Source organism: Chinchilla lanigera, unplaced genomic scaffold, assembly GCF_000276665.1.
Source record: "Chinchilla lanigera isolate Chin_1 unplaced genomic scaffold, ChiLan1.0 scaffold00034, whole genome shotgun sequence".
In the NCBI taxonomy this organism is placed as follows: Eukaryota; Metazoa; Chordata; class Mammalia; order Rodentia; family Chinchillidae; genus Chinchilla; species Chinchilla lanigera.
The window spans coordinates 5,530,591-5,544,182 of NW_004955435.1; the positions used below are offsets into that span (position 1 = coordinate 5,530,591).

Genomic DNA, 13,592 nt, shown 5'->3' on the forward strand with positions numbered 1-13,592 from the left:
GCGACGGAGGCCCCGCCCCGGACACGCCCCCTCCTTCCCGGTCCCAGGACGCGTTGCGCGGCCCGGGCCGGAAGTCGCGAGTGCCCGGGCGAGAGTCCGGGTCTGCGTCTCCCAGCCGCGCGGCCGCGTCCACCGCCGGGGGTCTCCGTGGGAGGCGTCACTGCTGTCACGACCGTCACCTCACGGAGCCGCTTCTAGACAAGAGCAGGCCCGGCCCTTAGCCGGGCGAAGATGTTGCCCCTGTCCATCAAGGACGATGAATACAAACCGCCCAAGTTCAATCTGTTGGGCAAGATCTCGGGCTGGTTTAGGTGCGGCGCTGCCTGCGGGAGGGCGTCGGGCCGCGGGGGAGCCCGCGCGGGGAGGGGGGCGCGCCCTGCGTCCTGCCGAGGGCGGCGGGGTCCCGCGCGCCGTTCGCGCTCCTCCACGCTCGTGTCGTTTCCAGGTCCATCCTGTCGGACAAGACGTCTCGGAACCTGTTTCTCTTCCTGTGCCTGAACCTGTCCTTCGCTTTCGTGGAACTCCTCTACGGCATCTGGAGCAACTGGTAACGAAGGGGACAGGGGCCGGGGCGGAAGCGGGAGCGGGACGGACCCAGCCCTGTTTGCCTAGCGCCACGTAGCTCCTTACCGGGACGTCAGGTCGCACCTTGGCGGCCACCGCCGTGCCGGACTGGCGGGCCCGCGCGGGGTCCGGGCCCGCCGCGTGCGTGCGCTTCTCCCCCAGCCCCTGCGGGTCGCAGCGGCAGCCCCCTCCTCACGCTTGGACATGCGGAGCCTCGGTCTCCGAGCCCCGCACGCCCTTAGCTTTGCCCACCGGAAACGGGCAGGAACCTGTTCCCTGGCGCTGGGGGGAGTGGCATTTGGATTTCACCCTTAAGAGCCGAAAGGGGGTAGCTCAGGTGTTCTGCTTCATTGATTAGGTCTTTGAATGACCTTTGAAAAGATTTGTAATGCGGTGTCCGGGAAAATGTATATCATTATCTCTCTTTTTGTGTGCTGGGAATTGAACTCAGGACCTTGTGCTTACCAGCCAGGCGCTTGTGCCGCTGAGCTATATCCCCGGCCCTCTATCATTCTCTTTTTAATGCTGAAATTTTACGGTTTTCCTCTGGTTTTGACTACAGTAGAAAATTGTATATAGATTTCCAAAACATCTAGAAACATTCCTTGGCGTGATGGATTTTAGTATTGCCTTTGTTTTTGTTGTTATTGCTGTTTGTATTTGGAAACGGCTTTGGGAGGAGAAAATGTACTCTATGGAAATGAAATTAGTATTATTCAGGTATTTGCTGTTGAATATCTTGAGGTCCCATGAAATTGTTCTGTTGAGAGTAAAGTCATCACTTCTAAGTGTGCTAACTGCATTTTTAGAATATAAACCCACTTAAGAACCTGATGAAAGTCAACACTCAGAATTTTAGGTAAAGCTTCAGGGTGTTCACAGGTTCCCTGAAATAGATATTGGACCCTAGACCAAGAAGCGGTGCCATTTATGCTTTATTTCTATTAATTAAGTCGTCTGTCCTTTAAAGTCAGTTTACAGAAAGAATTACTATTTGATCTTTATCTCTGTTGAAATTAATAATGGCATTAGCTGCTGTCGCCAGGTTTGTGATATATGTACCGTTAATGTGAAAAATTGGGCTTACAAATTCAGCTGTTGGGCCGGGGATGTAGCTAGCTCAGCAGCACAGCACCTGCCTGGCAAGTACGAGGTCGCAGAGTTTGATTCCTGGTACCAAAAAAAGAAAATTCAACTGTTATTTTATCAAATACTCAGTAAGCAACATATTAAAAAGGTTATTGGTTTATTCACTACTGACAGGCATATTTACACAATTAAATCTTGATATATTTAGTAACTGTTGACTCTCCTGGTATGTGTGTGTGTGCACATTTGTATGTTAAGGATACTCCATCACAGATTATTTTTTAACTCCATAAAGTTAACATTCTTGATGTATTACACATGTTGAAAGCAACATATTCTTAACTTGTGTTTGAATAGCTGTAGTTTAATCATGAGTATATAGTATTTTGTGTTTTTCTCTTTCTACATTATGCCATAATTTTGGCATACGTGCTCATGGTGGTTTGCATATGCGCATTTTGCCACAGTTACTTTATATTGCAGTGCCTTTATATTTCACTGTGGCCCTTGTACAAATCACTTCATGAAATCTCATTTTCAAGGGATTCATATCTGAAGTGCTTAAATCATATCTTTCATGGAATATTAAGTGTATAGTGACTTTTTTGGTATGTAGAGATCAATTAAGGAAAATGCTAAGGCCCTTATTTTCTCAGCCATTTGTCAGTGTACATCAAAGCATAAGGAAAGCATTGCAGGTAGGTGACGTGATGTGCTCTTAGTTAATTTGCTCTTCTGCTCTGGATCTTGTTCTGCTCCCCTTAGCCCGCTTGTTCCGTACCCTTCTAGTTTATTCTTCCATTGTGTTGTTATCTCCTCCAGACTTGAAGTGTAGCTTTAGTGTCTTGTTGTGTACCTCCGTCATTTAGCATGTATTTATTTTCTTTTGACCACGTATAATAACTTCTACATCTGCAATCGCTTACTCCTCAATATTATTTTTTATTAGTGGCTATGAAGTATAAACTTTCTCGTTGATGTTTGAGCATATTTAGAAATTACTCTGGCCTTTCCCTAATCTTCCTTCCTATGTTTTATTTAGACATGAAAATTTTTAGTTTTGTTGACTGATCAATAAGATCTTAGTTTGACTAGATTATATGCTTATGGATCCAGTTAGCTTTTAAGTTCCTTTAAGTTCCTTTATAAATTTCTCACCAAAACCCACTTTGGTTTTCATAGTCATTTCTCTGTTCAACTTTAGTGTATAAAAATAAATTTCAAGTTGTTGAGAACACAAAGTATCAAAATTTTTCTGATGGGGATTAAACATGAATAAAACACTTTTCACTAATAATGGTTCATAGAAACAGTTGATACGGTTGCAGTTTTTCTCCTTTTTGTTCGGTGCCTTAATTTTAACGGAAGCACTTAATTACAGTTGATTTACATTCTTGATGGTGGGATGGTATCTTCAGTGGAAGAATAGCTAAGTTGTTTAGATGTTTTTCCTTCAGAAAATATCTATTTCCTTTCATCTTTCAGCTTGAATGTAAGCTTTGTTCAAGTAGGAATCTTTTTCTGTCGTATATAGGCACCTTTGTACACCATGTAGGAGGTGCTTAACACTTATTAGCTGAATTAAAGATTGAGGGAGGAATGAACTTATGAAATGTATCCATACTAAACATGCCTGCTACCTCATTAAGGGGAAAAAGTGCAAATATTAAACTTTATTCCTAGGGAGAAAATGGTAGGAACGTTACATGTGTTTTTTTCTTTCCTTCCACTGTTTCATTCCAATATTATTTCAGTCACTTATTTATTGTTGAATAACTGTCCAGTCACAAGGTAATAGAAGAGTGTAGTTTTGAATCATTGGGGACTGTTTAGTTTCAATATACAGGGAAAGTCCAAAATTTTGATTATTTCATATTCAAAATGGCTGACAAAGTTCCAGCCATTCCTACAGTGCAGAGAAAAAGAGGCAAAGGGTATGGACATTGTCTTTCAAGGAGATTTATCTGGATTTTATTTTTTATTTTTTATTTTTTCTGGTACCAGGAATCGAACTCACGACCTCGCGCTTGCCAGGCAGGCGCTGTGCTGCTGAGCTAACTCCCCAGCCCCTATCTGGATGTTAACAACACTTTCACTACAGTTTCAATCACATGATCATGCCTAGTTGCATGTGTGGTCTATTCCTGTCAAACATGTAGTCTGCTAAAAATCAAGGATTTTTTATTTAAGAAAGGAAGGAAATATGTGGATACCATAGGTTCTGGAGGTAGAACTGGAGGAAGAGATAAATCTACCCTCTTCTGTAGGTGGAAAATGGAAGCCTATAGTTTCGTATTTTCTGAACTAGCAGCAAAGGCATTAGTAACTGTTATCTATATTTTTTGTAGTAACATTATAACCTTTTTTCTAATACCTTAATATAGTTTTCTTTTTCTTATTCTTTTGTTTTATTTTACTTTTCCATCCACTGAAAAAATTTAATGTCAGTTGCATTGTTTACCAGAGTTGTTGGAACCATTTTCCCTTAGGTAGAGAAGAACCTCAAAAGGTGCATTTCTTTGTATTAACAAAGAAAATGTTTGTTCAAGAAGTGTTTAAGGCAATACTGGCCATTTGTTTGGTCCTACTTCTAGGTAATATGTCATTGTAATATGCTTACAAGTCCTTGGTAAAGAAAAATGCTTCCATTTAGTGCACATTTTTCTATTAGGTTGAAATTGTTAGGTAGTTTGGTCTTTCATGAACTTTCTCTTTACAAAAGACAGTGTTACTTACTGGGTATGTTGATGGCTTTTACTTTCCTGTAGTCTTTATTTTTTTACCCTACAGACTTAGGTATTTCATTTGCTGAGTAATTTTTTAGTAAGGGGTTATATAATGGAGAGGAATTACTTCACTGCAGCTCATTAGTTTATGAATGTTACTACTGTTAAGATTCTAAGGATTTTCTAGTTTCTTGATAATAAACTGGTAATGTATTTTCCCCATCTACCATGTGGAATCAGCTAATAAGTGGTTTGTAAATTATGATGATCTTTTCTATTTAATTGACATTTAACAGCCAAAATGGGTATATAATTAGCTTAGTTACAAATAGTCCTTTTTAAAAAAAAACTTTTTATCATGCAAATTACTTTTGGGTGGCAGAGGGACAGGGTCTTGCTCTGTAGGCCAGGCTGGCCTGGAACTTACTGTGACCCTTCTGCCTCAGCTTCCTGAGTGCTGGGATTACAGGTGTGTGCCACCATACCAGCTTCCATGTAAAATTTTAAATATATGTAAGAGTAAATAATTTAATGGACTGCATGTATTTATTACCTGGTTTAACCTTTAGCAAGACATGGCCTATTTCACTGTATTTGTTATCCTTGTCCCACTATTGGATTTGTTAAAACAGATGAAAGTTATCACCGTTTCTGTAACTACCTGGCATGGTGGCATATGCTTCTTCTAATCCCAGCACTCTGGGAAGCTAAGGCAGGATGATCACAAGTTTGAGCCCGGTTTGGGCAACTTAATGACTTAGTAAAAACTGTTCTGGACATAAAATGAAAAGTCTGGGGATGTCACTCAATACAAAGAACCTGGGTTCAATCTCTAATACTGCCAAAACAATTAAAAAAAAAATTTTCATAAGTACTGAGATAATTCTCAAAAAGGTAAAAGCTTCCCCTTTTATTAACATAACCCCAAAGCCATTATCACCCATAAAAATTAATGATTCATTAATATCCAATGTCTACTCAGTAAGTGTTTATATGTCCTCCATTGGTTTTTGTTTCTTTGTTTGCTTTGGGGTTTTTTTTTTCCCCTCCATTGTTTTTTTTAAATTCTTTTTACATTTGGTTTTACGGATGAGAATTCAAACAAGATTCATGCGCAGTGTTTGGTTGATATGTCAAAATCATACAGATCTCTCATAATTTATAGGTCCTCTTTTTTCCTTTGTTTTTGGCCTCTAGGAGCCCAAAAATAAAGTCCTTTTCAAAAGTTTCTTTTGCTGTGTGTCCTGTTTACCTTTATTCTATTTTGCTTCAGTGTTCAGACTTTTCCTTTAAACTTAAGAAATTTCCCCTTATTAAAACGTCCATTAGTAAGTACTTTTAAAAGTTTAAAAATACATTTTAAAGAAATGAGTAAAGAGGAGCCTGAAATGAGTATGCTGATTTTAACAATGAATTTATCATGTTTTACTAAAGTTTACTTTTGATGTGGACATCATGTAATCTTATTCTGTGTGCTACCTGTATTTTTTAAAGAAGTCTGTGCTACACAGCTCAAATGATAATTCGTAACCAGAGGCATTTGCTAATATTGAAAATGAACAATAAAATTGACTTTCCTAAGAGCAATATTTTAATGTATGGTTGATTAGCATAGAACCAGAAGTACATGGTTTTTCACAAGGGTTTAACTACACGTTTATAGCTAAGTGGCTTTCAAATCATAATATCAGGTTTAAGGAAAAAGATCTCATATCACACTGCTTTAAGAGGACATGATGTTCTTCTGTCTTAGAAAAGAAAGTTGTTTTTCAGGTAGGATCACATTTTATTAAATACTAAAAGAAAAAGGTTTAAGTGAAAACTAAATTTAGTTAAAATTTAAACAAGATTAAAACTTTTGATAAGTATTAAAGTTACTATGCTATTTCTAAACCTCTTTTAATTGTTATAGTGTACAAAAGGGATTTATCTTTTCTACTTTCCCTTTAAGCTATATCCTTTGAATGTATATGAAGTAAGCTTATTGAAAAAAATAGTTTACTTGACTACTGTAACAAAATAATAACAGGTAGCTTAAATAGCAGAAATTTATTGCCTCACAGTTCTGGTGGTTAAAAATCTTAGGTTCAGTGTCAGCGGGGTTGATTCTTCCAGGGGCTATGGGAGAGGTATTGTTCTGTGCCCCTTTCTATACCTGGAGTTAGATCTGCTGTCTGATTTATCTTTACATGGTGATCTCCTGTGTGTGTGTCTGCCCAGATTTCCCTTTTTATAAGGGCATCCGTCATTTGGATTAGGCTCCACTTTATAACCCAGTCTTAGCTAATTATATCTGTATTAAACTTATTTCTAAATGAGATCACATTCGGGGCTACTGACAGTAATAATTCAACCCATCAGTGAAGCATTAAATTTACTTATATTCATTTAAAAAGAATATTCTATCTAAAACAGATTTGTGGTCATTTAAAATAAGATTTATATATAAAATAAAATATATACATTAGACAGTAAAGACATTAAAAACCATGCATACTGGGCTGGGGATTTAGCTCAGCGGCAGAAGCGCCTGCCTGGCAAGCGCAAGGTCGTGAGTTCGGTTCCCAGTACCGGAGAATAACCAAAAAAAAAAAAAAAAAAAAACCATGCATACCAAGGAAAATAAACCCGTTAAATGTGTAAACTAATATAATTACTAAAGTTGACTTTTAAATCTAGTTATAAAATCCATAGCATCAGTACAACTGTGCTGTTTTATCAGAATAGAAAATAGTTTTCTGAAACCAAATTTTAACAGCATGTTGCCATATTAGTTCTTTATTAGGGGACAGAAAACAAAATAATAGATATCTTCATGAATGGTTTCATAACAGTACAGATACTCATTTAATGACTTACCTGTTTAATGATTCTTTGGGTTTAGGGCACGCTGCTGGGACTTACGACCCATTGTTTTCGGGGAGGAGGAGAGCACAGTTCTGTACATTTTGTTTATAGAGCCTCAGTGTCTTTTTGGTACAGTGCACCTTGTTTATATAGTATGGTAATTTTTGCTGGTGGTACTGTATCCTCTAGGACTGTAATTTTATGTTCTAAGTTACAGCACTACATGTAAATGTTATGCAAAATAAAACCAAACTCATCAAGTTGGAATTTTCTCTGACAGTTTCACTGTTCTGAATGTTGTAATGAACGTCTATGTACAGTTCCTCATTTAGCGACCAATTTATTTAATGATGTAATCACAAGACCAAATTCAATCAGTCATTGAGGGATGTCTGCAGAGAAATTCTTCAAGTGAATCCTTCATACTTCAAAATATAATAACAGTTAAATAATTATTTTCAGTGTTTTATGACTTTTGGTTCAAGTACATAGTATTTTAGTGATACAACTATTCAAGAACAAATCTTAAAATGTCAGATATGAAAGAACTGTATCAGTAACATGCTCCACAGGTTTATAATGAGTGTGCTTTTTTGGTGGGTGAATAGTGTGTTTTGATATCAGTTTCCCACTCTAATTATTCCAATAATTATATTATTTGAAGAAATTTAAAAATTGCTTGTTATATTTGTGTGAATTATGTTTTTGAATTTTAGTTGGTAGCACTTGCAGTGGATGAAGGCTCTAGCATGTAGTTCAATGTTAAGAGCTATAGGTCACACTTGGAAACACCAGATTTTATGAGGTATTAATTATAATTAATGTAGCAATTTGTTTAATAGTACTGAGAGGAATATTGGTGTGGCTTTAATATGCCTAATTTGGACTGTGATACATGTTTCATATGTATTATCTAAAATGACAGTAATTATGACACTTTTATGCTCTTACCCTCTTTGGTGGCTTAATTGAAGTATAAAGAAGTAAAGGAAATTGATGGTTACAGTTGTGGTGAGATTTGAACCCAGGTATTCTGACTTCAGAAGCTTGATTTTAAAGACTTAATTCATGATGTGTGATTGCTTTCAGAATATTTTATTAACTTTTCTTCAAATTTGTTGATTTTTTTCCTTACCTGTGTCCAGTAAATCAATTTCAAGAATTCTTCTTTGCTTATACTTTGTTTTTTATTTCTAGCATTTGCATTGATGGTTTGTGTTTCTCATTCCTCTTGTGAAACTATTAGTGCATGCCTTTTGTCTACTTTTTTCATTGATCCTTTAGCATATTAATTATAGTTGCAGTAGTTTCATTAGGGAAGCTGATATGTTGGTCTGCTTCTGTTGTTTTCTTCAAAATTGGTAAGTTCTGTTTCTTGTTTTTTTTTCTGTTTTTTTGAGACAGTGTTTCACTATCCAGTTCAGGCTGGCCTTGAACTCACTTTATAGCCCAGGCTGGCCTGTAACTCTGTGATCCTGCTGCCTCAGCCTCCTGAGTCCTGGAATTATAGGGTGCACCACCACCCTTGGCTCTTTTTATGTGTCTTGAAATTTCTGATCCATGCTGGACATTGTGAGTAAAGAGCGATAGACACTGAGATAATAGTGTTTGTATCTGAAAATAAGAGTGTCTCATCTGTGAGGTATTAGCTGGTCAGACCTTGCGTATTCAGTAGTCTTCATATACATGTACTACAGAAGCTCTCTTCATGCTCTTATTACCTCACCTTCCCTGAACTATTTGCTGCTGTTACTTCTTATTCAGTGCTAGGTTTATGGTGCGAGCAGAGGGGTATTTGTTTGATTGACCTAGCCTCAGTTTTTGGTAGATCCTGTAAGTCTCGACCTTAGGAGTATACTTTCATCAATATTTTTACCCCACCTCCCCTGGTAGCCAAATCTTGTATGTATGGGTGTGGTCTTAGGTGGGAATGTTTCCTGCTTCCCCGTTTGTGATGTAACATCTGCTTCGTATTAGAAGGCTTCCTGTCCCTTCTTTAGTAGGATTGTTTCAGTGGTTGTTTTGGTGTACATAATGTAAATCTTTATATTATGACAGTTAGGGCAAGGATGGTGATACACACCCGTAATCCCAGCTCTCTGGGAGGCTAAGGCAAGACGGTCAAAGTTTGAGCTCAACCTGGGCGTCTTAGTGATCCACTGCACTGTACTGTTGTTCCATAAAAGCAACTGTTAAATAATGTATAACCTAATAAGTAGAATTGTATTTCAGTAAAACTTACAAAACCAGATAGTTGCTGAGATATTTGCTGTAGGCTATAGCTTGCAAATACTGTAGTAGACAGTTAATTATTGGTAAAATAAATAAAACCTTACTAACATATAATTCACATACCGTACAGTTTACCCATTTAAAGTATATAATTGTGTGGCTTTTAGTACAGATAGTAAAGTGTAAAACTATCATAACAATCACACTAAACATTTTATTACCCCAAGAAGAAATCCTCATTGGGTCCTTTATCCCATTAGCTAGTCATTTTTAGGCAGCTAGTCTACTTTCTGTTTCTATGGATTTGCCTACTTTGGATAGTTCATTTAAATGAAATTATAATAGTATATGATCTTTTCAGACTGATTTCTCTCAATTAGCATGTTTTCAGGGTTCATCTGTGTTGTATTTACACTAATATTTACTTTTTTGTCATGTAACATGTTAGCAGTGTCACATCTTTGTCAAAAGTTGCTGTTGATCTATCTTATTGATTATAGTCATTCTAGTGGGTGTGAAATTACTTTGCATTGTGCTTTTGATTTTCGTTACCTTGTAGTTGATATTGAGTGTCTTCATGTGCTTATTGGCTATTTATATTTTTTTGAGAAAATATCTGTTCAGATATTTTTGTCTATCTTCGGTACTGGGTTGTGTAACTTTTGTTGAATTTTAAAAACTCATATATTCTGATTACAAGCCCCTTGTCAGATGTAAGACTGGCAAACATTTTTTTCCATTCTGTGTATTGTCTTCTTCTGTTGCTTGTCCTTTTGATTGCATATGTAAAACATCATTGCCTAGTCCAAAACTCCTATGTTCTAAGGTTTTATAGTTTTAGCTCTTAGATTCGTTTTGAGCTCATTTTTGTATAGGATGTGAAGGATCCAGAACATTTTTACATGTAAATAGTCAGCAGTATTAGCACAATTTTTAAGAGTTTTTTTATTTTATTTTAACGATAAAAGAATAAAAACATGTTAACAAACACATACATTTAGAAAATAACGCAAAAACAATACAAGCAATACGGAATTTCAGACAAGGTGAGGAAATTGGCTATGGTTGTTGTATTACATCTTGATATCTTCAAATTGGTTACTCAGGTAAACAAATACAGACATGTAGGATTGATCAAACAATTAAACATTAACTGTTTCTTTCAATAAAGCAAGAGAAGTCAGTAGTACAACTATGTTAGCTATCCTGTGTATACATCTATGCATAATCTTCCCTTTCTTTCTTCTTTTCCCTTATTCCAGTTGTTCTTTCCTTTTCAGCAGTTTCCTTTATTTTCACACTATTGTATCTCCTATATTTTATTCACTCTTTCAGGGTCTTACACTAGTGAGACAATGTGGTGTTTACACATGTGGGTCTGATTTATTTCACTTATGAGTATGGCCTGTAGTTGTGTTCATTTACCTATAAAAGCCTCAAGTTTGTCTTTCTTTATAGCTGAGTAATACTTCATTTTATAAAAATGCCACAACTTTTTAATCCATTCCTCAGTTGATGGGCATTTGGGTTGCTTCCATGATTTAGCTATAGCAAATGAGCTGCTATAAAAACATGGGTGCACATATATTGCTGTGTTGTGATGTTTTTAGTTCTTCTGGGAAGATACCATTGAAATTATCCCATGCATATTATCTGACCATAGTGCAGTTAAATTGAAAATTAGTGACAGAAGGAACCACAAAAACTCCGTAAACACTGGGAAATTAGCAACCTCCTGAACAACCAATGGGTCACAGAAGAAATTAAAGAGGAAGTTAAACAATACTGACAAACAAACAAAAACATAAATACACTTACCGGAATCTATGGGATGCAATGAAAGCAGTCCTCAGAGGTAAATTCATAGCAGTGAATTCACACATAAGGAAAACAGAAAGAGAACAAATAAGTAGCCTAATGCTACACCTCAAACTCTAGAAAAAGAAGAATTAAGTCTGAAGCCCAAAGAAGGGAGGAAATTATAAAGATCAGGGCAGAAATTAATGCAATTGAGATGAAGAAAACACTACAAAAAATTAATGAATCAAAGATTTTGTTCATGGTAAAACACTCATTCATGGTAAAACCATTTGTTCTCCTAGCCAACCTTATCAAAAAAAGACAAAACTCAAATTCATGCAATAAGGAATGAAAAGAGTGAAATCACTACAGATCCTATAGAAATTCAAAAGATCATCAGTACCTACTTTGAAAATCTTTACTCCTATGGGATAGAAAACTCAGAAGAAATGGACAGATTCCTAGATATATATGAATTAACCAAAGTTGAATAAAGAAGATATAAACATCCTGAACAACCCAATATCAATTAATGAGATTGAAAATGTGATTAAAAACTTACCAACAAAGAAAAGCCCAGGCCCTGATGGGTTCACAGCAGAATTCTCCAAGAAATTCAGACAAGATTGAATGCCAATACTCCTCAAACTCTTCAATGAAATTGTAAAGGAAGCAATTTCCCCTAAGTCATTTCTGGAGGCAAGTATTATACTGATAGCAAAACCAGAGAAAGACCCAACCAAGAAAGAGAACTACAGACCAATCTCCCTAATAAACATAGATGCAAAGATAATCAATAAAATACTAGCAAATAGAATACAGCAAATCATCAAGAAAATCATACACCGTGACCAAGTGGCATTCCTCCCAGGAATGCAGGGATGGTACAATATATGCAAATCAATAAATGTAATATATCATATCAATAGAGCCAAAGACAAAAATCACATAATCATCTCAATAGATGCAGAAAAAGCTTTTGGCAAAGTTGAACACTCGTTCATGGTAAAACCTCACAGAAAATAAGAATAGATGGTCTTTTATCTCAATCTGATCAAAGCTATCTATGACAGGCCAACAGCTAACATCATACTAAATGGACAAAAACTGAAAGCTTTCCCTTTAAAGTCAGAAACAAGACAAAGATACCCACTGTCACCACTCCTATTCAACATAGTTCTGGAAGCATTAGCTAGAGCAATTAGACAAGAGAGAGAAATAAAAGGAATAAGGATAGGAAAGGAAGAAGTGAAATTATCATTATTCACAGAAGAGTATTCGTTAAAAGCATTGTTCTTTCCACCATTAAATTGTTTCAGCATTCTTGTCAAAAATCATTCTGTCATTTGTGTGAGGTTTTATTTTTGAACCCTAAATTTTACTCCATTGACCTATATGTTACCATTATGCTGGTATCACACTTCTAATGAATGTAGCTCTCCAGGTTTTGAAATTAGGAAGTATGAGTCCTCCCACTTTGCTCTCCTTTTTCAGTATTGTATTGGCTCTTTTAATCAACAGATTTCCCATATGAATTTTAAGATAAGCTGTTTAATTTCACTGAAGAAGTTAGCTTGGATTTTGATAGACAATGAATTGAATCTGTAGACTGTTTAGGGAAAGCTTAAAAATACTGTTTTGTCTCTGTAGGTATATAGCTCAGTGGCCCTGGTTTCAACCCTTAAAAAAGAAAATTTTCTGATCCATAAACATGGATGTCTGTCCACTTGTTTAGGTTATCTTTAATTTGTTCAACAGTTGTAGCTTTCAGAATACACATTTTGTGCTTTTTAAAGTTAAATTTATTGTTAGGAATTTAAATTTTCCATTTGATACTATAAATAGAATTTTATAAATTTCATTTTTTGTTTTGTTACTGTATGGGGATATAGTTCATTTTGATATATCAGTGTGTAAATTTGCTGAATTCATTTATTTCAATTTTTTTTAGTATTGGTATATCCTTTAAATTTTCTGTGTACTGTACAAGATCATGCCATCTGATAATTTTTCTTTTTTTCCAGTGTGTGTTCTTTTTATTGTAATTGACCTGGTTTGTCTTCACTGAAATGGTAAATGGTGATGACAAGAGAAGTTCTTGTTTTTTCTTGGTCTTCAGGGAAAGCAGACTTCTTAGTGGTGGTGATGTTTGCTGTGGGATTTTTACAGATGCCTCATATCGAGTTGAAGAAGTTCTTTTTATTTCAGTTTTATTGAGTGTTTTTGTCATGAAGAGGTGCTTGATTTTTATGAAATGCTTTGCAGTAGCTGTTGAAATGGTGATGCAATTTTTGTCCTTCATTCTGCTGATATGACACGTTACATTGATTTTTA

The 13,592-nt window shown here is 36.3% G+C and overlaps 1 protein-coding gene across 1 annotated transcript in view; it reads left to right on the forward strand.

The window, feature by feature from the left end:
* The window catches only part of Slc30a7 (solute carrier family 30 (zinc transporter), member 7), a gene marked incomplete at its 5' end in the record, with an annotated part of 79,023 nt that continues 65,431 nt past the window's right edge, over positions 1-13,592 (forward strand). The window contains 2 exon segments of the mRNA XM_005388805.2: positions 1-311; positions 446-547. Coding sequence (XP_005388862.1) covers positions 232-311; positions 446-547 — 182 coding nt within the window.